The sequence below is a fragment of the Rattus norvegicus genome, chromosome 10, assembly GCF_021556685.1.
Source record: "Rattus norvegicus strain SHRSP/BbbUtx chromosome 10, alternate assembly SHRSP_T2T, whole genome shotgun sequence".
Classification (NCBI taxonomy): Eukaryota; Metazoa; Chordata; class Mammalia; order Rodentia; family Muridae; genus Rattus; species Rattus norvegicus.
This window is the reverse complement of record NC_141543.1, coordinates 19,377,812-19,400,033: the sequence shown is the minus strand read 5'-3', so window position 1 is coordinate 19,400,033 and position 22,222 is coordinate 19,377,812. Positions and strand designations below refer to the sequence as shown.

General features: G+C 47.2%; 1 protein-coding gene across 4 annotated transcripts in view; it reads right to left on the bottom strand.

Annotated features, from left to right (window-relative positions):
* The window catches only part of Abca3 (ATP binding cassette subfamily A member 3), a 57,309-nt gene that overhangs the window by 32,556 nt on the left and 2,531 nt on the right, over positions 1–22,222 (bottom strand). For 2 of the 4 annotated variants that reach the window (XR_015630505.1, XM_087571420.1), the window contains exons 2-8: positions 15,524–15,726; positions 12,936–13,076; positions 11,439–11,548; positions 11,067–11,331; positions 9,952–10,079; positions 8,768–8,933; positions 876–1,135 (exon numbers count right to left, since the gene is read on the bottom strand). Coding sequence is in view for 2 of the 4 variants with exons in the window: in XM_087571420.1 (XP_087427546.1) it covers positions 876–1,135; positions 8,768–8,933; positions 9,952–10,079; positions 11,067–11,331; positions 11,439–11,492 (873 nt within the window). In the remaining 2 variants the exon portion in view is untranslated. 4 annotated transcript variants of the gene reach the window in all.

The window sequence follows — 22,222 nt, the reverse complement described above, 5'->3', positions numbered from 1 at the left end:
AAGCTGGCAAGGAAAGTACAAATGCAGCCCTTTGCTGGCCATGCGACTCACTGGGGGAGTTTTTTTTTTGTTTTTTTTTTTTTTTCCGGAGCTGGGGACCGAACCCAGGGCCTTGCGCGCTTGCTAGGCAAGCGCTCTACCACTGAGCTAAATCCCCAACCCTTTTTTTTTTTTTAAACATTCCCCTGAGTTCCATTTCCAGCACTGAAAACAAAACAAAACAAAACAAAACAAAAAACAAACAAACAAAAAAAAAAACCAAAAACCAAAACAAAAAAAAACAACAAAAAACCAGGAGGATCTTGGAGGGGTTAGTGGAGGAGAAAAACAGTCAAAACACATTATATGAAAAAAAAAGTTGAAAAAAAAGGAACAAAAAATTATAAAGATAATATAAAACAGAAACAAAGACAAACAACAAACACAAGAAGCAAACCAGGCAGTGTTGGTGGCACACGCCTTAATCCCAGTGCTCAGGAGGGACTGAACCCTCAAGTTCTAGGCCAAGCCTGCTGACAGAGTTGAGTTACAGGATAGCCAGGGCTACACAGAGAAGCCCTGTCTGGATAAAACCAAATAAAACAAACAAACCTCCAACAACAAAAAACAAAAAACAAAACGAACCAAAATCCACCTCCCCAACGGAGACTGCAGGGTGAGGGCACACCCACGATCAGAGCCAAAGTGGAGCCACCTGACTTGTGCCATAGCGGGCGTCCACGCTACATCCTGGCCTTATAGTTCCAGCGTACAGGATGGAGCCCTGGCTCATGGCAGCAGCCTTCGGGCAGGCCGACTCTTTTGAGGGAGTCCCGGGACCCAGCATTCTCACATTGACTCGCCAGTATACTGCGAAGCCATGCACAGAGGGTTACCTTTAGTTTTTTCTCTTTCTCCTGCACCACAGCCCGGATGATGGTGAGGGAGGTGTAGGTGAAGCTCAGCATGAGCAGCAGAGGAAGCTGGTACTGGATGGCAATGAGGAATGGGTCTGAGATGTATGGCGGGAACGGGAACCTTTTGGTGATCACCGTGAGCTTCTGGAACAGCTGGTGTGCAGAGGCGTTGGCATGGTAATGCATGATGGCTTTGTCTACAGCGTGTTGCACTGCCAGGAAGCCCTCACGGATGTACCCTGAGTTCAGAAACAGAGGACAGCTGTGTCACGGTGCTGCTCATGGGAGGGATAGGCTTTGAAAGACACACTTCCCTGGCTTAGCAGAGGTAGGGCCAGGGGAGGCAATGGTAACTTTACCTGATACCCTACTCTGTGAACCACTCATCGCATCTGACACCATTCGGTGGCCCCAAGGAGAAGAGAAAGCATGCTACATATCGCTAAGTGACACTTCTACTTCATAATTAACATAAGCCACACGCGTCCTTAACACGATCACATTCTAAAAATAGCTTGATTTAGGATTAGGGAGAAGGCTGGGTGGGTCAGAACACTGGGACATAAGCATGAGAACCTGGCTTTGAATCTGCGTCGCCCTCAGGAAAGCCTACCATGTGCATGCCTGTAAAACCCAGCATTTCAGGGTGAGCCAGGCCAGGCAGATCCTGGGAGCTTACTGGCCAGCCAACTTAGCCCAAAGTGGTGTGGTTCGGTGAGAGACACTGTGTCAAAGGTGCCAAGAAGGGCATTCAACACTGGCCACTGCCTACCCATGAGCATGGTTTTACACACACACACACACACACACACACACACACACACACACACACAAAACTACATGTATGCCAAACATATTACATATACTATATATTGCACACACAACACACATATATATAACTTTAATTTTTTTTTTTTGTTCTTTTTTTCGGAGCTGGGGACCGAACCCAGGGCCTTGCGCTTCCTAGGCAAGCGCTCTGCCACTGAGCCAAATCCCCAACCCCTAAGTTTAATTTTTTTTACAACTTACATTTCATGATGGCTTCTAACAATTTTAACTTCCTTTATAGCCCATCACCCACCAGAGGAAGTGGGAAAGAAATGATTTGTGGGAAATGGACCTGTTTAGAAAGGTTCTTTGGAGTAACTCCTGTCTGTGCTGTCTGGAAACTGGCAGTTTAGTTCACAGGTTAGCAGCGGCTCGATCTACTTGCAAACACCTCATGGATACATCCACAGTCTAGTTTGGTAGAGTCGGGATAGCAAACAAGGATCAGCAGCAGTGGCACTACCCAGCAGAGACAGCCAGGCCTCAGCCTTGGCATAAGTCAGGAGACCAGGAGGGACATCTGGAGAAGTTCTTGGCTGTGTCTCTCTCAGTGAAACTCAGGAAAGACTCAAGACCCACAAGCACTGTATAGCTAGTGTTGTAAGTCTTGTTTAGCCGCTGTCACTGTCTGTCAAGTCCTAGTTATACTCTTTCTAAACATCACATGTCTTCTGTGTCTGTCTCAGTATGTGTTTTGTCTCAGCATGGGTCTTACGTCAGCCTCTGTGTCTGTCTCAGCTGACGTTACTCTGCCAATCAACCCAAGTCCTCAGAAACATCAAGAAGCTGTAGCAGACCACCAGAAGTTTATTGGTTCATTTCTCTCCGTGGAGTCCCAACAAATGTAGCTCAACTACACGATGTGAGGTGGACCAACACATGCGTGTTGTTTGTGAAGAATGCTGCATCACGTGTCCTTTCACGTGCTTGCTTTAGTAGAGCATCCTTTTCCCTGTGTCTGCTTCAGTTAAACATTCCTTTGCAAGTCTCTCTTAATCTTTCACCTGTGTCCATTTCAGTTCAACGTTCCGTCATGTGTCTGTCCCAGCAAAATACCAACCAAACAACTTTCCAAAGAACCCTTGTTTTTACTTCATACACACTCTACACACATGTCCACACCAAACACATTACATACACTTTACACACATATGCACACCTAACACACTAAACACACATAACCTGATATGAACTTGGTGGGAGAGAGACCCTGTATTCCTCAAACGGGTGGATTGAAAATTCTTAATAGGTAAAGCTTAGGCTAAATAGGTACCAGGAAATAAACCACTAAGAGTGAAGACAGAAATACAGCTGTTAATGCCGAGGTGAAATATTAAGGCCTAGATGCAATGGTAAGATCTGGTAACTGTTAGCTGGCTAGCCTGCCATTTTGTGCTGGTACTATTATAAGGAAATCTTCTCACATGTTTCTGCTGTTACTAGGAAACTCTCATGTCTAGGTTGATTACATATTCTCTTCTGTTCTGTGCCCTTGGAAGTCAGTAGAACTGCTTTGTACAGTTAACCACGATAAGCTTGGACCCAAACCAGCCATGCAGCAACACTTCCTGTGCCTGTGTATGAGTTTTATGGTATTTGTTTTTATAAGCTGCCCTGAGATGGACTCCAACATAAGAGAGACACCTGCCCCAATATAAGAAATTATTTGGAATAAGACTTCCATTTTGAATAGTGGTCGAGTAAAGTTTAAGTTCCCAAGACCTCCCTGGGAACTGACATCCTACTTGGCAGAAAGGGACATGTGTGTGAGTAACTGACATCCTGGTTGGTTGACAAGTCAAGGATGAATACTAGACAAGTCCCATCCTGGTAGACAATTTAGGACATGAATATTAGACAAGGCAAGTCCCCTGCCACAGTTGAACACCCCATTCAATGGAAACAGGATAAGTGTACAATAAAGACATGTTCCTAAGGAAGTCTCCTATCCCTAAATCCTGATTGGTAGAATAACTTAACACAGATGTTTGTGGATTTTAGGCTTAAAAACCCTGTAGGATCTTAATTCAGGGTCATGGTTCAGTTCCCGAATCTGGACCATGGCCCTGATCAGTCAGTCCCGGGGTGTAGGCTCAGTAAACCATCCCTGTCTAACTGGTTGGTGTTCGTGTGGTTTGTGAGGCGACTCCTGGATCACAACACAAGGATAACGAAGAAGGTAGAAGGCCTTGTTTGTTGAGAGGTCTTGAGGGCTATCCCAGCAGTTTAAGAGTCAAGAAAAAGAAGCTAATGGCTCTGGTGCCAAATTGTGACTCAGGGTAGAAGGTGGCAGAGAGGAGATAGAGGCTGAGACCTTTGCCCAAGTGGCATCAGAGGCATTTTGAAACAAGTTTTGATTTGCTTTGTTGTTTTAGAAGCTCAGGTGGTTGGGAATCTGACACAGGGTTAACTGAGTGTGAATTAGTGTCTACTGGACTGTGTTCTCTCGTAGGGGTCAGGGAAAATGTGATCCCTCCCTCCTCCAGTTTGTAGTGATAGCTACGTTTCTTGGCACATGGTCCCTTCCTTTACTTTGAAAACCAACACGGTGGTTCCTCAAGTTTGCCTCACACTTTCTTTTGCAGCCTCTGTCTACGTTCAGGTTTGTTTTTCAAGACAGGGTTTCTGTGTAACCCTGCTGTCCTGGAACTAGCTCTGTAGACCAGGTTGACCTCACACTCACAGAGATCTACTTGCCTCTGACTTCTGAGTGTCACCACCACCTGGCTGCTTGTGTTTACTTTTAAGGATCCTGCATTTACACTGGCTTCTGGAGGGTAACTGAAAATGTCCCTATCTTGAACCAGGCGACTACCAGACTTAATTTCCTTCTGCTTCAAACAGGCCACGGTTCTGGATGATTGGGATGGCATCAATTTAGGGATCATAATTTGACCTACCTTAGCTGGCTCCTCTAGACTCCCCAAAGGGTGTGAAATGAAAAGCTCAAAGGGAAAGGGCAGAAACAGCAGCAAGCACAGTGCCCTAAGGCATACAAGGCCTGAGAGAGACAAGCCCAGTGAAGAAGCCGGTTTGGGATTAGAAGATAAAAGGCAGCCTGAGATCTCAAGCTCTCAGCCTCAGGACAAAGTAGGGACAAGGTTACTGGCCCAAGTGGTTAGATACAAATATCCTGAGATACAAAACTGTCTGCTCACCTGGGTTCCAGCCTAGAGAAAAGCAAAATCCTAGCCGCACTCCTGCATAAGTTACCAAGTGCTGACATTATTCTGTCTCACTCTGGTTTTATGACCATAATACCACTGCACTGGTGTGTGCCGAGGCCACTGCTGGCGGAGCAAGAATCCCCACTGGACACTTCACAGGAGTGAATGCTAGCCTCATTGGATAGACAGAGATGTCTGTCCCAGACAAACAGCCCAGGGAAGCACAGGGCTGGTGAGGGGTTCAGCTGAGAATGGGACCCCAGAAACTTTGTTTTCTAAGTCATGCCTTCTCATGACTGTTTTCTCTGCAAATGACTGCCTGCTACTTGTCCACATAGTTTCCTCAGAAGACAGCCTGTGGCTTAGTGATTTCCATCCTTATAACGGTAGCAACTTGATAAGTCTAAAGCAGTGGTTCTCAACCTGTAGGTTGAAGCCTCTTTGGGGGTTGCATATCAGATACCTTACATATCAGATATTTGTATTACAGTTCCTAATAGTAGTAAAAGTTATGAAGTTAGCAACAAAACAATGGTTGGGGGTTAGCGCAACATAAGGAACTGTATAAAATGGTCAAAGCACTAGGGAGATTGAAAACTGGTCTGTACTGGCTGGTTTTGTGTGTCAATTTGACACAAGCTGGAGTTATCACAGAGAAAGGAGCCTCCCTTCAGGAAATGCCTCCATGAGACCCAGCTGTAAGGCATTTTCTCAATTATTGATCCATGGTAGGAGGGGCCCTTGTGAGTGGTGCCATCCCTGGACTGGTGATCCTGGGTTCTATAAGAAAGCAAGCTGAGCAAGCCAGGGGAAGCAAGCCAGTAAGTAACATCCCTCCATGGCCTCTGCATCAGCTCCTGCTTCCTGACCTGCTTAAGTTCCAGTCCTGACTTCCTTTAGTGATGAACAGCAACATGGGAAGTGTAAGCTGAATAAACCCTTTCCTCCCCAACTTGCTTCTTGGTCATGATATCTGTGCAGGGATAGAAACCCTGACTAAAACAAATTGGTACCAGCATAGTGGGGTACTCCTGTGACAGCCTGACCATGTTTTGGGGAGGACTGTGAAAGGACTTTGGAACTTTGGGCTAGAAGAATCATTAGGTGTTGAGAGCTCTGTGGGATGTTCTGTAGGAGCTTGGAAGATAATGTTGAGAACAGTGTAGAAGATAGAGGCCTGACTTGTGAAAATTCAGAGGGAAGATTACAGACTCTTATCAGGGCCTGTTTTGATTGTGAAGATTCTGTGGTTTTGGTTAGCTGGGGCTGAAGAATCAGCTGTGATTAACAAGATACCAGAACTACTAAAGCAAGACCTTTGCATTACTGGGACTATTGATGCTGGTCAGCTGGAGCTAAGAAATTAATGGTGATTAAGAAGAGACCAGCATCACTGAGGTGAAATCTTCTGGGAAGTGTTTTCTGAGAGCACAAAGAGGCTGTGATCCAGAGAAATCCAAGGTTGTACCTCGTGCTATGGCTGGACTTGGTAATGTGTAAGAGTAACCCAGGTGGTACTGGTTTTGAAGACATGAAGGGGTCATGAAGAGCAGCTAAGGATTGTCACTGTGAGAGGCCATGGAAGGCCACTGGTGAAGGTGCAGCCTCAGTTGCAATTGATGGCCCAGGACTGAAGGGGTCATGCAAAGGAGTTGAGGCTTGGAACCATGAAGAGAGCCTGTGAGAGGGTATTGGTGAAGCCTAGTTACAGTGGAAGACCCCAGGGTATTGGTGATGCCAGTACCATGAGATGATCACCAAGAAGAGCAGCAGCAGTGGAGCACAGGCAGGTGGAGCCTAGAAGACCAGGTGTGTGCTACAAAGGACAGAGCGGGAGGAGTGACCCAAGTCCTTGGAGAAGCCCAGAAGACTGCGAATGGATCCCAGCAATAGGACAGTTGAGTTTGATTTCTCTTTTGATTGTGACTGTGTCCTGACATTTTTCCCTCTTGATGGAAGAAAGTATTTTAGTGGATCCCACAGTTAAGAGACTTTGAATTTTAAAAGAGATTGGACATTTTAAAGGGCTAGAAAATTTAATACATAAGAATTTGTAAAGACTGTGGGACTCTTAAAAGTTATTTAGATCTTGGGGATAAATAAGAAAGTAAGGGTTGAGGCTTAATAGTGATGTGTTTGTGTGTCAAGTTGACAAAGGGTCAATTGTACTGGCTGGTTTTGTGTGTCAACTTGACACAAGCTGAAGTTATCACAGAGAAAGGAGCCTCCCTTGAGGGATGCCTCCATGAGATCCAGATGTAAGGCATTTTCTCAAGTAGTGATCAAGGGGGGAGGACCCAGCCCACCGTGGGTGGTGCCATCCCTGGGCTGGTAGTCTTGGGTTCTATAAGAGCAAGCTGAGCAAGTCAGGGGAAGCAAATCAGTAAGAAACATCCCTCCATGGCCTCTGCATCAGCCCCTGTTTCCTGACCTGCTTGAGTTCCAGTCCTGACTTCCTTTGGTGATGAACAGCAATGTGGAAGTGTAAGCTGAGTAAACCCTTTCCTCCCCAACTTGGTTCTTGGTCGTGATGTTTGTGCAGGAACAGTAACCCTGACTAAGACACAGTCTCAGGCATGAAGTTATCATTCCGTAATCCACTAGGTGTCCATTGGGGAAATGTTTGTGACCATAAGTTAAATCATGGAAAATATCCTCTTGTTCTGTCAGACTCTGGTGGACTTTTCTTTCTTTTCTTTTTCTTTTTCTTTCTTTCTTTCTTTCTTTCTTTCTTTTTTTTTTTTTTTTGTTTTTTCAAGGGGAGATTTCTCTGTGTAGCCCTAGGGGGCCTAGCTGGAATTTAAAAGTATATATCACCAGCAAAGATATTTTTTATTTAAAACTAAATAATTTTTAAAAATGTTTTACGTGAATAGGTGTTTTGCAGCATATAAGGCTGTGTACCATGTACATGCCTGGTCAACTGGAACAGGGATTACACTGAACTATCAGCTGCTATGTGGGTGCTGGGAATCAAACATGGGTCCACGCCCTTACCCTGAGCCATCTCATCATCCCTGGTGGGGACTGAGGGAGGGTCATATACTTACCAGGATGTGGTTAGTGAGTTTGGGACAAAAGTGGGGTTGGACATGGCCTGCCACATGCCAGTGTTGATAACCTTCCCTCTAACCCATGCAGGCTTTCATGAACTTCTAAACAATCTGGGCAAGTCTTGGCACAGGTTTGGCCCACTATTCCTGGCTTATGACATTTTCCCTTTGTCAGCTGCTGCAAATGTTTCAGTGATGGGGGTTTTTCTTTTGGGAACAAATTGTGAGTTTGTCCATACTGAAATCTCTCAGTCTTTTCCTCTAAGACCTACTTTATTTTACCTTAAAATTATTTTCTATGTCTCAGTGTTTTGCCTGCCTGTATGTCTGTGTACCACAGGCGTTCTTGCTTAGTGTCTGTAGAAGCCAGAGGACACGGATTCCCCTGGACTGCAGCTACAGACAGTTTCAGACACCATGTGCATGCTGGGAATCACTCCAGTCCTCTGGAAGAGCAGCAGCCAGTGCTCTCTACCCCCGAGCCATCTTTCCAGCCCCAGATTTTCTTTTTGGAGACAGGATCTCTTAGCTGTCCTGGAACTCGCTATATAAGACAAGCTGTTCTCTAAGGCATAGAAATCTGCCTGTCTCTGCCTCCTGTGTACTGAGATCCAAGGCATGGACCACTGTGCCTGGCTTAACAGATACTTTGCTGCTGCTTTCAAGAAACAGGACAGGCTGGGGAACTACGTCCCAGCATGGTCAGCCAGCAGCAGCTGGTATGACAGCCGAAGCTTCTCCTGACACAGGTCTACTGACTGGTGTAAGGCCTCGCTCTGCCCATACCTTTCCTGCTCAGCTCAGTTCATTTTGTGTTTCTTACCCGGTTCACCGCCATCAGGTGATGAAGGTTCCCTTGGTCCTGGGCTTGGGAAAAGCGGGAAAAGAGAAGCGGTATGCCAGCCTTCAGTCTCTTTGAGGAAAAGATTTCCTGTTTGGGTCCACATGTAATTTCTTCGAGTGTAACTGAAGCGTAGGTGGTATCTCACCTGTGGAAACAGAGTTGACAGCCCACAGCTCTAAAGGACGCAGCCTGCAGAGTTGAGGCTGGAGTACCATGAAGGCATTTCCTCACTAGGCGGGGTTGTCACCGGGAACTCACCATGCCCCATCGGGAAATTACCCCAGTTGCCTCAAAACATCAGAGGGAGTCACACTTTTTTTCTTATGATTTATTTTTTTATGTGCATTGAGGGTGTTGGGTCCTCTGGAACTGGAGCTGCAGACACTTGTGAGCTGCCATGTGGGTGCTGGGTCCCTTGGAAGAGCAGCTAATGCCCTTAACTGCTGAGACCTCCCTAGCCCCAGATGGAGTCATTCTTCCCAGCACGGACAGGGGGACACACAGGGGTACTTTTGGGACATATGTAGCCATTTCTCTTTTGTTACCTAGCAGCAACATACCTTTTTTTTTTTTTTTTTTGAGACAGGGTCTGACTGCCTGACTGCCTATCTTCATCCGGTCTAGAGCTTGCTAGGTAGACCAGGATGGCCTAAACGCAGAGATCCATCTGCCTCTGTCTCCCAAGTGATGGGAATAAAGGACTGCACCACCATGCCTAGCAATATCCTATTTTCAATGCCACATAGGCAGGATCAATGGAAGGCTGCCACCACATGTGGGACAGTTGCTCAGTTTTACCATCCAGAAAGCAAAGAGCTTCCTGTGTTTGTTTTTAAAGACATACGTAAGTCCAAACAGCTGCTACTTTCTTCCCTCTCCTGGGTAACTCTATCTAAAGAGACCTTCTGTAAAACCCCCAAAGGAAAGGGACCTGAAGTGATTGCCCAAGGGTGGGTAGACTTTTAAAACTGCTCTGGACTGACAGGTTAACACCACCACGCTCCCTCAGTAGGGACTGAATATCATGCCGGTCCCGAGGGACAGTTTAGTCTTCACTGTGGGGCAGGTGGGGGTTAAGGAAAAGCATCTGCAGTTGCTGGTGTAGGCTGTGAGAGGATACTGAGGCTCAGCACAGTGTGTGTGGAAGGAGGTCAAAGTCTCACCGCCAATGGCAGGGGGTCCTTGCTGTGGTTGAAGGTGTGCTCAAATACCACAGCTGCCAGCACGTTGGAGGAGTGGTTGTCATAGCGAACGTAGTCCTCGAAGTCCTTCTCAGAGGAAAAGCCGTGCACTGTGGACAAAGCACCAGAACACACATTGCCCAACCATCCCTGCCCCTCGAGAGGCCAGGGAGTGTCAGAGCACTTCAGATGAAAGCCAGCTCTCTGTCAAGACCGGCAAGAGCTCTGGAAACCCTCAGAAATAAGTGGCTTTTGTCTTGGCAGAGACTTAGGCTAATCTGCTGCAGTGTGGATCAGGGTGGCATAGTAGGCCTGCAGCAGGGCCATGTCACAGAAAACTGTCACAAGGCGGGGCAGGGGCTGCAGGCTAAGGCGGCTGCAGCGCTCTCCTGTTCACCCCACCCTGAGTCTCTCACGCCCGACCATGGCACGATTCATTTATTTTATTTTATTTTATTATTGTTAGACAGGGTCTTTCTATATAGCCCTGGCTAACCTGGAACTCATTCCGTAGACCAGGTTGGCCTCCAACTCACAGAGATCCACCTGTCTCTGCCTCCCAAGTACTAGGATTAAGGGTGTGTGCCACCAAGCTTTGAAAATTGGAGTTGCTCAAGTGACTTCTGGCCTCCTTTTACATCCAGGGCTTTTCTGTAATCACTTGTTGGATAAAACAAGTTATAAGAAGTACATGCCCACAGGAAGAGGGGAAAGAGAGAGTAAAGATGTAGAGAAGGCTAGCATGTATTACCTGGGCCGTTCCCTCCACAGGGCTCAGTGATATCAGGGCCGCCCCTGAAACCCTCTCCCAGGAAGGTCAGCTGTACTATGTACTTAAACTGTGCTCTGCTCTCAGAATAAACAGCTCTCCTCACTGAGTCTGCCTGCCTGTCTCTGTTCTCACAAGAAGAGGCTGTGGAGCCTGATATGACCCACACTGCCACACGCTTCTTCATTGGTTCCCCTCAGCTCTGGACAGACGGGAGGTACGCAGCCAACACGATGAGTCAGAGTACGGACTTGGCTCTCCCTGCAACCTGGAGGCAATACTGTCACACCTCACCAACTGCAGGAATCTCCTCAGTCCCTGGTCTCACCTCTCATCTTGATCATGAATTCCCTTCTCACTGCCTCTGTGATGGTCCTGGCAGCATCGCTGTGGGAAGGGACATAGGCGAGCTCCCAGCTCCCCCCAGGTGGAGGGAATGAGAAAAACAGGGGCAGCTCCTGGATGTGCTGGTCTGGGTAAACAGTGGCATTAGGCACATTCTCCGACTGGATCTTCAAGCGAAGCCAAATCAGGATCCCAGAAAACAGCAGGGGCAGGAAAAGCTCCAAGACTGTCACTAGGACCTTCCGTTTCTACAAGAGAAATGGCCAAGCTGGTGACAGTCACAGCACTCTGTCCTTTAGGGCTTTCCCTGGGGATTGGCTGGACAAGGGCCACCCTTCCGTGGGCCTGCACTCACCTTCAGAGTATAGTTCTTCCAGAGTAGGAGCCTGAGCTGCCGCAGCACCACCATCTTCCTGCAGGCACGGTGCCAGCGCCAACCAGAGATCAAGACTTAAAGATGGACAACTGGAGCACCATGGAAACACAGACCATGATTACCTGGGGAATCGCTACAAGCCCTTTCCCTCCACATTCTTTCGCCCTCCTCGCTTACACCTGAACACGCCCTTCGAGGAAAGCAAGCCTTCCTAATGCCCCAAACACACCATTCTAGATGTCTAGAGAGAGTGCACACACTCCAGGACAACTGCCGTGTTTTGTTCCTCAAACGCTTCATTACATTTTCTTTATCTATTCTTGTGTGCATGCATGTGTGCACTTACAAGTGCCATGGCGTACCTGTGGAGGTCAGAGGACAAACCTGTCCTGCAGGGGCTTGTTCTCTCCTTCCCACCATGGGTCTGGAGGATCCAGCTCTGGTCATCAGGCTTGGAGGCAATGCCTTTACCCACTGAGCTTCCCAACCCACCCAGCGACATGCTTTGTTTGTGCTCTCCACTGCTCCTGTGGTATTTATTATTTGACCAACACTATTCGGATGCTTTCGTTACGATGCACATCCCATTAAATAGCAAAAAATTCTGACTTACAGAAGCCCCAGCCTTGACTGGTTTTACTCTGAAAGCAGTATAGAACCAGAAAAAGAAAACTCAAGGCTAGAGAGAGGCTCAGCAGGGAAAAGTGCTTGCAGCCAAGTCTGGCAACCAGTTTGATCCCTGGGTCATAGGTAAAGGTAAAAGAGAACTAAAAATTATCCTTGTGTGTGTGTGTGTGTGTGTGTGTGTGTGTGTGTGTGTGTGTGCATGCATGTGTACACATGCACTAAATTAACCAACTAAAACCAAGAAAACTCAGCTTCGTGTCTTGGCTACAGGTGGTTTTTAAGACTTGAGGGGAGCTACATGGAGGGAGAGAGAAGCAGAGGCCAAGGACTGCGGCTTTCAGTGGCCTTGCTGACTCGGGAGCCCAGCGGGTCAGGGAGTTGTACAAGGAAAACAATCAGTCTTTCTCTTTTGAATCTACGAGCCAAGTTCTCCTCTGGATATTACAAATACTGGAACCCAAATCCTCGCTATACATAACCAGCCCCTCTCTCCCTCACGCCACCCTTATTGAGAAAGGGTCTTGGCATGTAGCCCAGGCTGGCCTGAAACTCACTAGGGTAGCTCAGGTTACTTTGCCCCCAAAGTGATCCTCTGCCTCTGCCTCTGCCTCTGACAGAATTATAGGCACATGCCATTACATCTGGCCTAAGAAAATGCATCCTAAAAGTATCTCTCCTATATTACAGATAAATGCAAACATTTAATTCTGGCCCCCACAACTGGAGGGAAAATCAGCTAAGAGTTTATCAAACACAAGCGAAACCAAAAACGAAATTTATGTTTTCCTATTTAGACTTTGGGCTTTACTGCATTTCAAGTAGAGGAAGCAGACACACTAAGCTGCTGACCTGCTGGAGAAGTAGGTGGTCTGAGTAAACTCGGGTAAACCTGGCCACACCCAGTCAGGAGGGCCCCATCTGTCACACTGAAGGGATGGAAGTCCAGGTGTGAAGCCGGGAGAGGGAAGGAAACACCGGGGCTCCTGAGAGCTGCAAGCAGAGAAAGCACTTCCCAGCTTAGCTTCTCCAAGTGGGGAAAAGCCGGCCTGACTCACGGCGGACAGTTTAAGATCAGTCAGTCAGAGACTGTTCATGGTCAATACTAACCAGACAACAACTCTTAGTCAGATGAAGGCAAAACAGGGCACACAGGTAACTCACATTCACTTATTAATGTGTAAAAGCTAACGTACTTTTTTTTTTTTTTGGTTCTTTTTTTTTCGGAGCTGGGGACTGAACCCAGGGCCTTGCGCTTCCTAGGTAAGCGCTCTACCACTGAGCTAAATCCCCAGCCCCGCTAACGTACTTCTAACGTGAGTAGCTGGAGACTTCCCATGGGGTGAAGAACCAACCCCTACCAGGCAGTGGTGGTGCCTAATCCTAGAGCTCTGGAGGCAGAGGCAGGTGGATCTCTTATCAGTCTGAGGCCAACCTGATCTATAAGAATGAGTTTCAAAATAGCAAAGTCGTCACAGAGAAACCCTGTCTTAAAACAAAAATGAAAACCAAAAAAATTTTTTTTTCTGTTTTTACTTTTACAGCTAAAAATAATCTCTATAAAGAATGCTTTTACAGCTGCGGTGATAGCACGGAGGTTAAGGCTCCACACTGCCTTTGGAGAGGGACGAGTTCCATTCCCAGCATCCACAGCAGGCCGCTTATCACTGCCTGGAACTCTAGGTCCAGGGGATCCAATACCTGGGCCTCTGTGGGCACCTGCACTCAAGGGCACACGCCCTCACGCAGATACACACTGCAGTTTTTAAAAAAGAGAGAAATCTAAAAACGCTTTTAAAAAAACTAACATCTTGTCCTTTTGAGACAGACATTAAATAGGACTAAACATCTTGCCTTTTAAAAACATAAGCTAATTTATACGTTGAAGGTGTAAAGAAATTTCGCACGTGAGTTTTAAAACATGGATTGTTTTGATACAGTCTTGCAAGGTTGGGCTCAAACTTGTGGTATCAGCCTCCTGCCATTTCTACTTTTAAAACATGGCTTTTAATGGCATGACTGAAATCGGGAGGGTGGAGGTGGGTGGGTGGGTGGGGAGGGACAGCAATACAATGTGTTACTGATCGGGCGACTTAGCAAGCCATCTCAAGGGCTGCAGGGAGCAGTCTGACTGTAGCATGTATGACTTGGGGGTTCTGCCTACAACAACAAATGCATCGATCAGCATATTTTAAAGCTCCACCAAAGTCAGGTGCGGTACCTTTGATCCCAGCACTTGGGAAGCAGAGGCAGGTGGATCCCTGAGACTGAGGCCAGTCGGCTCTACAGAGTGAGTGGCAGGACAGCCAGGGCTACACAGAGAACCCTGCCTCAAAAACACCAAAAAAACCCACCACCACCACCAACAAAAAACCCCAAGAAACAAAAAACAAAACAAAAAAAACCCAAAACCAAACAAACAAAAAAACCACAACCCAACCAAACAACCAAAAATCCAAACAAAACAAATGCAGAAACTGCACCAGGCCAGGAGCAGTGAGGCCTTTCTCTTCAGCGCTTGAGAGGTGGAGACAGAGTCAGGTAGATCACCGTGAACTTCAGGCCAGCCAGGGCTACATACTGAGACCTTGTCTGGAAAAAACAACAAAAACAAAACCAACAAAGACCATAAAAAACCCCAACCCCCAAAACTCACACAACAGCCTTAAACCTCCTGTTGGTCAGAGTCTTAAAGACAATTCTAGAAGACTGATAAAGAGCAATGGTTTAGTGTCTTGGTAAGACCGGTGCTTATCTTCTAATGCTGTGACTTTTTAGTTATTTATTCTTCATGTGTACTGTTTGTAGGTGTAGGTCAGAAGACAAATGAGAGGGTCAGTTCTTTCCGTCTATGTGGGTCCCAGAGGTCAAACTCAGGTCATCAAGTTTAACATAGTGCCTTTGCCTACTGTGCTGTGTCCTTATCCCACATGTATGTTTATGAGAGCTTTCCACAAACAGTTCGGCTGAAAAGGGGAATCGGGAGGCTCTGGTTAAAGCCAGTGCTGACCGGTCGCTCATCTAAGATGAACTTTCTCCCTCCACCGGGAAAGGGATATTAAAAGGTCATAGTTCAAAAGGCTTTGGGGCCCAGGATGTGGTTCAGTTGGTAGAGTGTTTGCTGGGAAGCAGGGCACTGTATAAATGGGGCACGGTGGCAAATGCCTATAAGCTTAGCACCTAGCAGGCAGGGTGATGGAGAGCTCAGGGTCACCCTCCTCCACTACTCAGTTAGTTCAAGGCCAACCTGAGCTACGTGAGACCCTGTCTTAAAAAGGAAATAGAAATATTCTGGTTTAAGAAGTAGACAGTTCCCTTTTTTGGCTCTCGTCTGAGAATATAAACACCCTCTTGCTTATTCCCATTCCTTCTGAGGCCTGAGCGGCACATGCAGTTCGCCATCCGCCAGGCAGACGGCAGAGGCAGCACCAGAGACTGACCTTAGTTCCAGGAAAGGTTGTTGGAGGCGTCCCTGCAAGGCTGCGGGCGGGCGGGCGGCCTGGAGCTGCAGTTCTACACAGACGAACCCGGGGTGGAGCCAGTGGGCCCCTGGGCAGAAACAGCAGCCTTAGGGAGCAGGAGCGCTGAGATCTCCAGGGACATCTGGAGGAACCTGGGGCTTACAGGCATGACGCGCGGGCACCTTTGGTAGATGAAGGGTGCTTCAGCGTAATTTGAAAAATAACCACAAAACACCCTTTACTAAATTAGAAACTAAGAGAGCCACATGAGTTCTGGGTTTGTTTCTTAGGGACTAGGGAGTGTAGATCAGAGGGTAGAGCACTCGTCTGACATTCAAAAGGTTCGAGGCCCCCAGCGACACTCAGAATAGGGTACCACTAAAACAGGACAGCTCTGACAGTGGCGAGGTGCAGAGCTACAGGATGTGTATTTACAGTGGTGTCTGGCGCTGTGAGCTCACAGCTTCCTAATGTGGCTCCGGTCCCTAGGATTATCATCCTTGACAGACAGAGACCGAAAGAAAGTACTGGCCAAGACCAAACTGCACGTAAGCTGTGTCAACGCTTGACCCTCAGCCCGTCTTAGCCTCTACCTTTTATATATAGGGCGCACACACACACTATATATATTTATAAATATATACATTATATATTTATATATTCATTATATATATATATATATATATATCTTTCATATTCTAGACATGGTGAACATCCTTCGAATGTTTTTATGTGTCACTCTGGATTGTGACCTTAGAGTCAGCCCCGTCACCTCTTTACTGCTTTAATTTGCTCCTACTTCCCCCCCAACGCTCTGCTTACTGCTTTATTCTCGTTAAGCCTTATCTGAAGTCTCCGTGAAGGCATATTTGCACTTGTGCATGTTCTGTTTGAGCAAAGGCATTTAAAGGAAGAGATCCTAGAATTACAAAATCTGGAACACTTCCTGGTTTCGAAAGCCAGTGTGTGCAAGGGAAGGAAATCAAAGCTCCTTAACGCACTTGACATTCAGTGGCACATAGAGTCCTCAGAAGTGGCAGTGGCTGAGATCTGAGGCTGACCCCGGGGACGGAACAAGAGCAAGCACCAAGACTTACTGGGTCACTTTAGCCCTCCACCCCCTGTAGGACTCCTCTGAGGATGGCCAACTGAAGAGGGCTCAGTTTGCTCCTGACGAAACAATCAGAAAGGGAAGGCCTGTTTGCTCCCAGTTAAAATATCAAACATTGCACAAGGCAATGAGTATTTCAATGTTTGTATTCGAAGTGGGCAATCAAATAGGTATATGGCTTGGGGACTAGGGTTGTGCCGCCCATGAGCACTGTGGTACATCTATCTGCTCAGCAGTGAGCTGGCAGAACCCCAATCGGTGTCCGGATTGAAGCCAGGGCCCCACGTACACCAGGCAAGAACTCTACCACTTGCCCACCATGGCAGCTTCCCTGAGCCCTGTCATCTGACTTCTTTGTGCCATATGAATGCTTGCAGGCATGGTGCTTGGTGTTGAGGGTAGTGAGGGGCCTTCAAAGCCAGTGAGTAAAGTGGACAGGGAGTCGGTGTCAGGCCATGTGTTTGTGCCCAGCACTGGTGCATTTCTCTCCGTAAAATCACAGGCCCTGAGAAGAAAGGAACCTAATAAAGCCACGAGTCGGCCTGCTGAGGATGCAGAGAGACTGATGGCCATGGTGATTCACCTAGGGATGTGACACAGAGGTGTCCTAGTGGGTGGGGCTGGCCACTCTCAGTGCCCTTCTTTCAGCATAGGAACTGCTTTGCCCTACTTAAGATGCTCTTAGGAAAGCATCTGATTATCAATCTGGAGAATTCCCAGCATCCAGCCAGGACCAAAGGTCTGTGTGCACGCACTGAACGTACTTAATTAATATTTGCTGACAGAATCTGTGGCTTTTTAGAACACACAAAACCAAGCATTTATTCGTTCAGTGAACATTTGCCAAATTCTTACTGTGACGGATGTAACACGGTAAGGCTTTACCAATGGACACGACAATGCTCTCAAGCTAAGGCGTTTACAGTCCAGAAATGCTCGGCTCTCTTCTAACTGGTGGACAGTTCAGTAAAGGTTTCCATCGCTTCCAAGAGACACTGTGGCCATGGTAACTCTTACAAAGGAAACTGGGGCTGGCTTACAGGCTCAGGTCTAGTATCATCATGGGGGAAGCATGGTGACACACAGGCAGACACGGTGCTGGCGAAGGAACCAAGAGTTCTACATTTGGATCAACAGGAGAGTAAGCCCCTAGGCCTCCCTTGAACCCACCCCCAGTGACATACTTCCTCCAACAAGGTCACACACACTCCAACAAGGCCACATGTCCTAATGCTTCCAAATAAAATCCTGGAGCAGACAGGAATTAGCTGTATGTATTCAGAACAGCAAGTAAGACGGGCAGAGGGCTGGCTGACCACAGTGCTCAAGTTGCTCTATCACTGAGGGGTCCCAGTAGGATCATGGAGGGACGTTTGTGAGAAAAACTCTGTTACCCTGAGCACGGACATGATCCTGACAGTAGCAAACAATGAGACAGAGATGAAGGCAAACCCCGAGGTTGACGATGACGATGATGATGACGACGATGATGATGACGACGACGATGATGACGACGATGATGATGACGACGACAACGATGACAACAGGGTCTGTCTAGTATGTAACCAATCTGCCCTAGAACTTGCTATGCACACCAGGATAGCCTTAATATCCAGGATAGATCCATATGCCTCTACCTTAGAAGTGCTGGCAGTAAGTCATGTGCCATTGTGCCTAGCAGACGTAAGGCCCCAAGGAAGAGTTAAAGGATACATTCTATCTGCTAAAGCCTATTCGGCTTACTTCTACTTCTGACTTTGTTCATGACCTTTTCTATCCTGAGGCTATTTAAACACTGGAAAATGTCAAATGCAATGGATTCTGCAGATGAAATACATATAATCAAATAAAAGAGAGACTAAAAGGTACGTTGTTAGGGTATGGCCCTTCTGTGAGCCTTACCCATTGTTTCCGAGCAGAACGAACAAGACAGTACATCACAGTGGAGGAACAGTGAGCAATTTTCTTGTACTCTTGAAAAATAAGGAGAAAGCTGCATTTAACACATGGGTGGACTCTGGTTTTCTGGTCATGAGGCGGTGGCTGGGACATCCTGAGAAGAGCCGCAGCATGGGTAGGGCAGCTCTCAGGAGTTTTCTTAAGCATCTTGGGCATGAGGTCTCCATGCTTCAAGATACCTTTTTAAAAAAGTATCATGGACGAGGTTCTTAAAGAGACAGGGCAGGTAAGACAGCCCAGTATGTAAAGGCGCTTGCTGCCAACCCTGGGGAGCTGCTCAAACCCTAGGAACCTGTGGTGGATGGAAAGAACTGACTCTCAGAAGTTGTCCTTTGATTTCCCTATCCAGGCGCATATGCACACTGAAGAAACATAATAAAATGTCTCACAAGAGACTGACCAAAGCTTTGCAAACTTCCCAGTTACCTGGGAAGTGATGACAAGCACCTTTTGTGACACAGAGTTCACAGGCTAGCTCAGAACTTACTGGGCAGTTTAAAAGAGAGAGGGTGAGGGGTTGGGGATTTAGCTCAGTGGTAGAGCACTTGCCTAGCAAGCGCAAGGCCCTGGGTTCGGTCCGCAGCTCCGAAAAAAAGAAAAAGAAAAAAAAAAAAAGAGAGAGGGGGTGTGGATTTCTTTCATGAAATTTCCAAACCTAGAGACCTTTAAAAAATTAAACTAACAAATAACTGTGTGAAAATAATGTGTGAAATAGCCTTTAAAAAATAGGGGCCAGAGAGATGATCAGCATTTAGGAACAATGACTGCTCTTGCAAAGGACCAGGTTTGGTTCCCAGCACCCAGGTAGCAGCTCACAATGTTCTATAACACTGGTTCTAGGCGGTCTGATGCCAGTTTCTGGCTTCCCTGGGTACCAGGTCTATACATGGTGCACATACATACATACAAACATTTATATGTGTAAAGTAAAAATAAAAATTTTAAAGAGGTATAAACATATTGAGGCTGAGGAGATGTTACTGGGTAAACTGCCTGTTACAGACATAGAAGGACCTCAGTTCAGATCCCTAGCACACATGCAAAACGCTAGCATGAGAGTGTGTCTGTAATCCCAGTGCTAGAGTGGGGGCCAGTGTAGGACAGGGGTACAGAGACAGCCAAATTAATGAGCTACAGGTCCAGTCAAAGGTCCTATCTCAAAAATCCAAGAGCAATAGAAGAGACACCATGGCTGACCTCTGCTCCCCCATGCCGCATTCCCATCATACACACACACACACACACACACACACACACACACACACACACACCATATATCACACACCTACACACACACACACCCCAACCACACCCCCATAGCTCTACCACTACACACATATACACACCAACCACACACACACACACACACTACACAAACACACTGACCACACCCACACCGTATATCACACACCTATACACACACACAATGACCACACATACGCAACACACCTACACACTATACACACACACCAACCATACCTCCACAGCCCCACTACCACACACTTACACACACCAACCACACACACACACACACCCCAACCACACACACACTACACACTACACACACACACACATACACACACTACATACACACACCTCAACTACAGCCCCGCACCATATACACGCATACACTACAAACACACCTATACACCCCATACTTACACACCACCAACCACACCCCAAGCTACACCTCCTCACACACTACATACACACACCCCAACCACACCCCCACACCACACACACTATATACACACTACACACACATTACACACACACCCCAACTACACCCCTGTACACCCACATACCCATACACACCACATACATCCACACAAATACAAAGCTAGGGACATACCCTCCTTGAAAAAAACCCTCTCCCTCATCAACCCCCCATCCCCAAACCTGCCCCTTCAAGGAAAAGGTGATGAGGCCTGAGAATTCCAACTTTCAAAGAACCCGTGCCAAAACCAGAATACCAGTGAACACGAATGTCTGAACATAGATGAGCGACAGGCTCTCAGTGTCCCCTAAAGGCTCGTACGTTAAAGGCATAGTCCCTAGCTTGGCCCTGACAGGAGGTCTCACCACTGGAGCACCTTTGCAAACTCTTGGGATCCAACCACAATGTCTGCAGCTTTCATCTGCTCCATGTTCCTCCTCACCTTACTGTAGGCTTCAAGGCTGTGGGCCAACTGATCATGGGCTGAGACCTTTTAAACGATGAGATAAAAACTGCCTCAAGTCTTTACAACAGGAAGCTGATAGGCACAGCGTCGAGAAGAGCCACAGAATCAACTAACCTGAGCCCACAGGGGCTCACAGAGAGCCTGCATGGGACTGACCCAGGCCCTCCAAACATGTTATAGTTGTGTAGCTTCGCCTTCATGTGGGACCCCTAACAGCAGGAGCAGGGGTTGTCTCTGACTCTGTTGCCTGCCTTTAGATCCCTTTCCCCTAACTGGTCTTTCTTGTCTAGTCTCAGTAGGAGAAGACACACCTAGTCTTACCACAACTTGATATGCCAAGACTGATTGATATCCAAAGATGGCTTCCCCTGTTCTGAAGAGAAAGGGAGGAGGAGTGGATGGTGGGGGCGGGGGGTCGTCAGGTAGGCGAGGGAAAGGACTGGGAGAAGAGAGAGGGGGAACTTTGGTTTGGTGTAAAGTTAATTTTAAAAAAACTGATAAGCACAAGATAGTTAATAATTGTATCACACTGCCAGGGGGATGCTACACAGGTGTCACATATGCAGATCTATGTCCAGAATTTGCGCACTTCCTTTTACCTGCAAACACAAGCCAGCCCAGAGCATTTGCATGTCGGGTGAATGAGCCCAGACCCAGAAGCACAGATCTGCGCCCACGTAGGCGTGTCCTGTTTACCTGTTGGTTTCTGAAACACACAGACTTAGAAGCAGGTTTCAAATGCTAGGACTTAGGCTTCACATCAGCGATGTGAGCCTGACCGCGAGGCTTTCGGTTTACAAGGCGTGTTTACGCCATAATTCTTCCTTCTATCAATAATGTTGGAAGATTTTAATCATGTTGACTTTACCTCTCATCTCTTTGTTTGTTTGTTGTTTTAGGCAGGGTTTCTCTGGGTAGAACTAGGTAGGGTTTCCTGGAACTCCAGGCTGGCCTCAAATTCAGAGATCCACCTGCTCTGCCTCCTGAAGGCTGCGACCGAAGGCCTGGGTCACCACCACCTGGCCCCACCTCATGTCTCTTAAAAAGTCCATATTCATCTAGGTTTCTAGATTCACTTGTCAGGATTCATTATCAGACTACACACAGACGCAGACACACACACACACACACACACACACACACACACACACGGGGGGGTGGGCACTCACAAACTCTTTTCTACACAGCAGTGCACAAGAAAAAGTCTGAGGATGACTTGTTTACACAGTGGCCCTTAAGTGGATCAGGTGATCACAGCCTGCAAACCAGAGCTGCTCTAGAGCCCGAGGAAGCCAGGTCTGAAACAGGGTGATTCGTTCTGCAGGCCCAGGTAGAGAACCGCAGTTTCTGGAATATATGCTCATCCTTGCCTGCTTTACCCAGGGCTGAAAGCAGTGGGTCTCCTTAGAATTGGAAGCTCTTGAT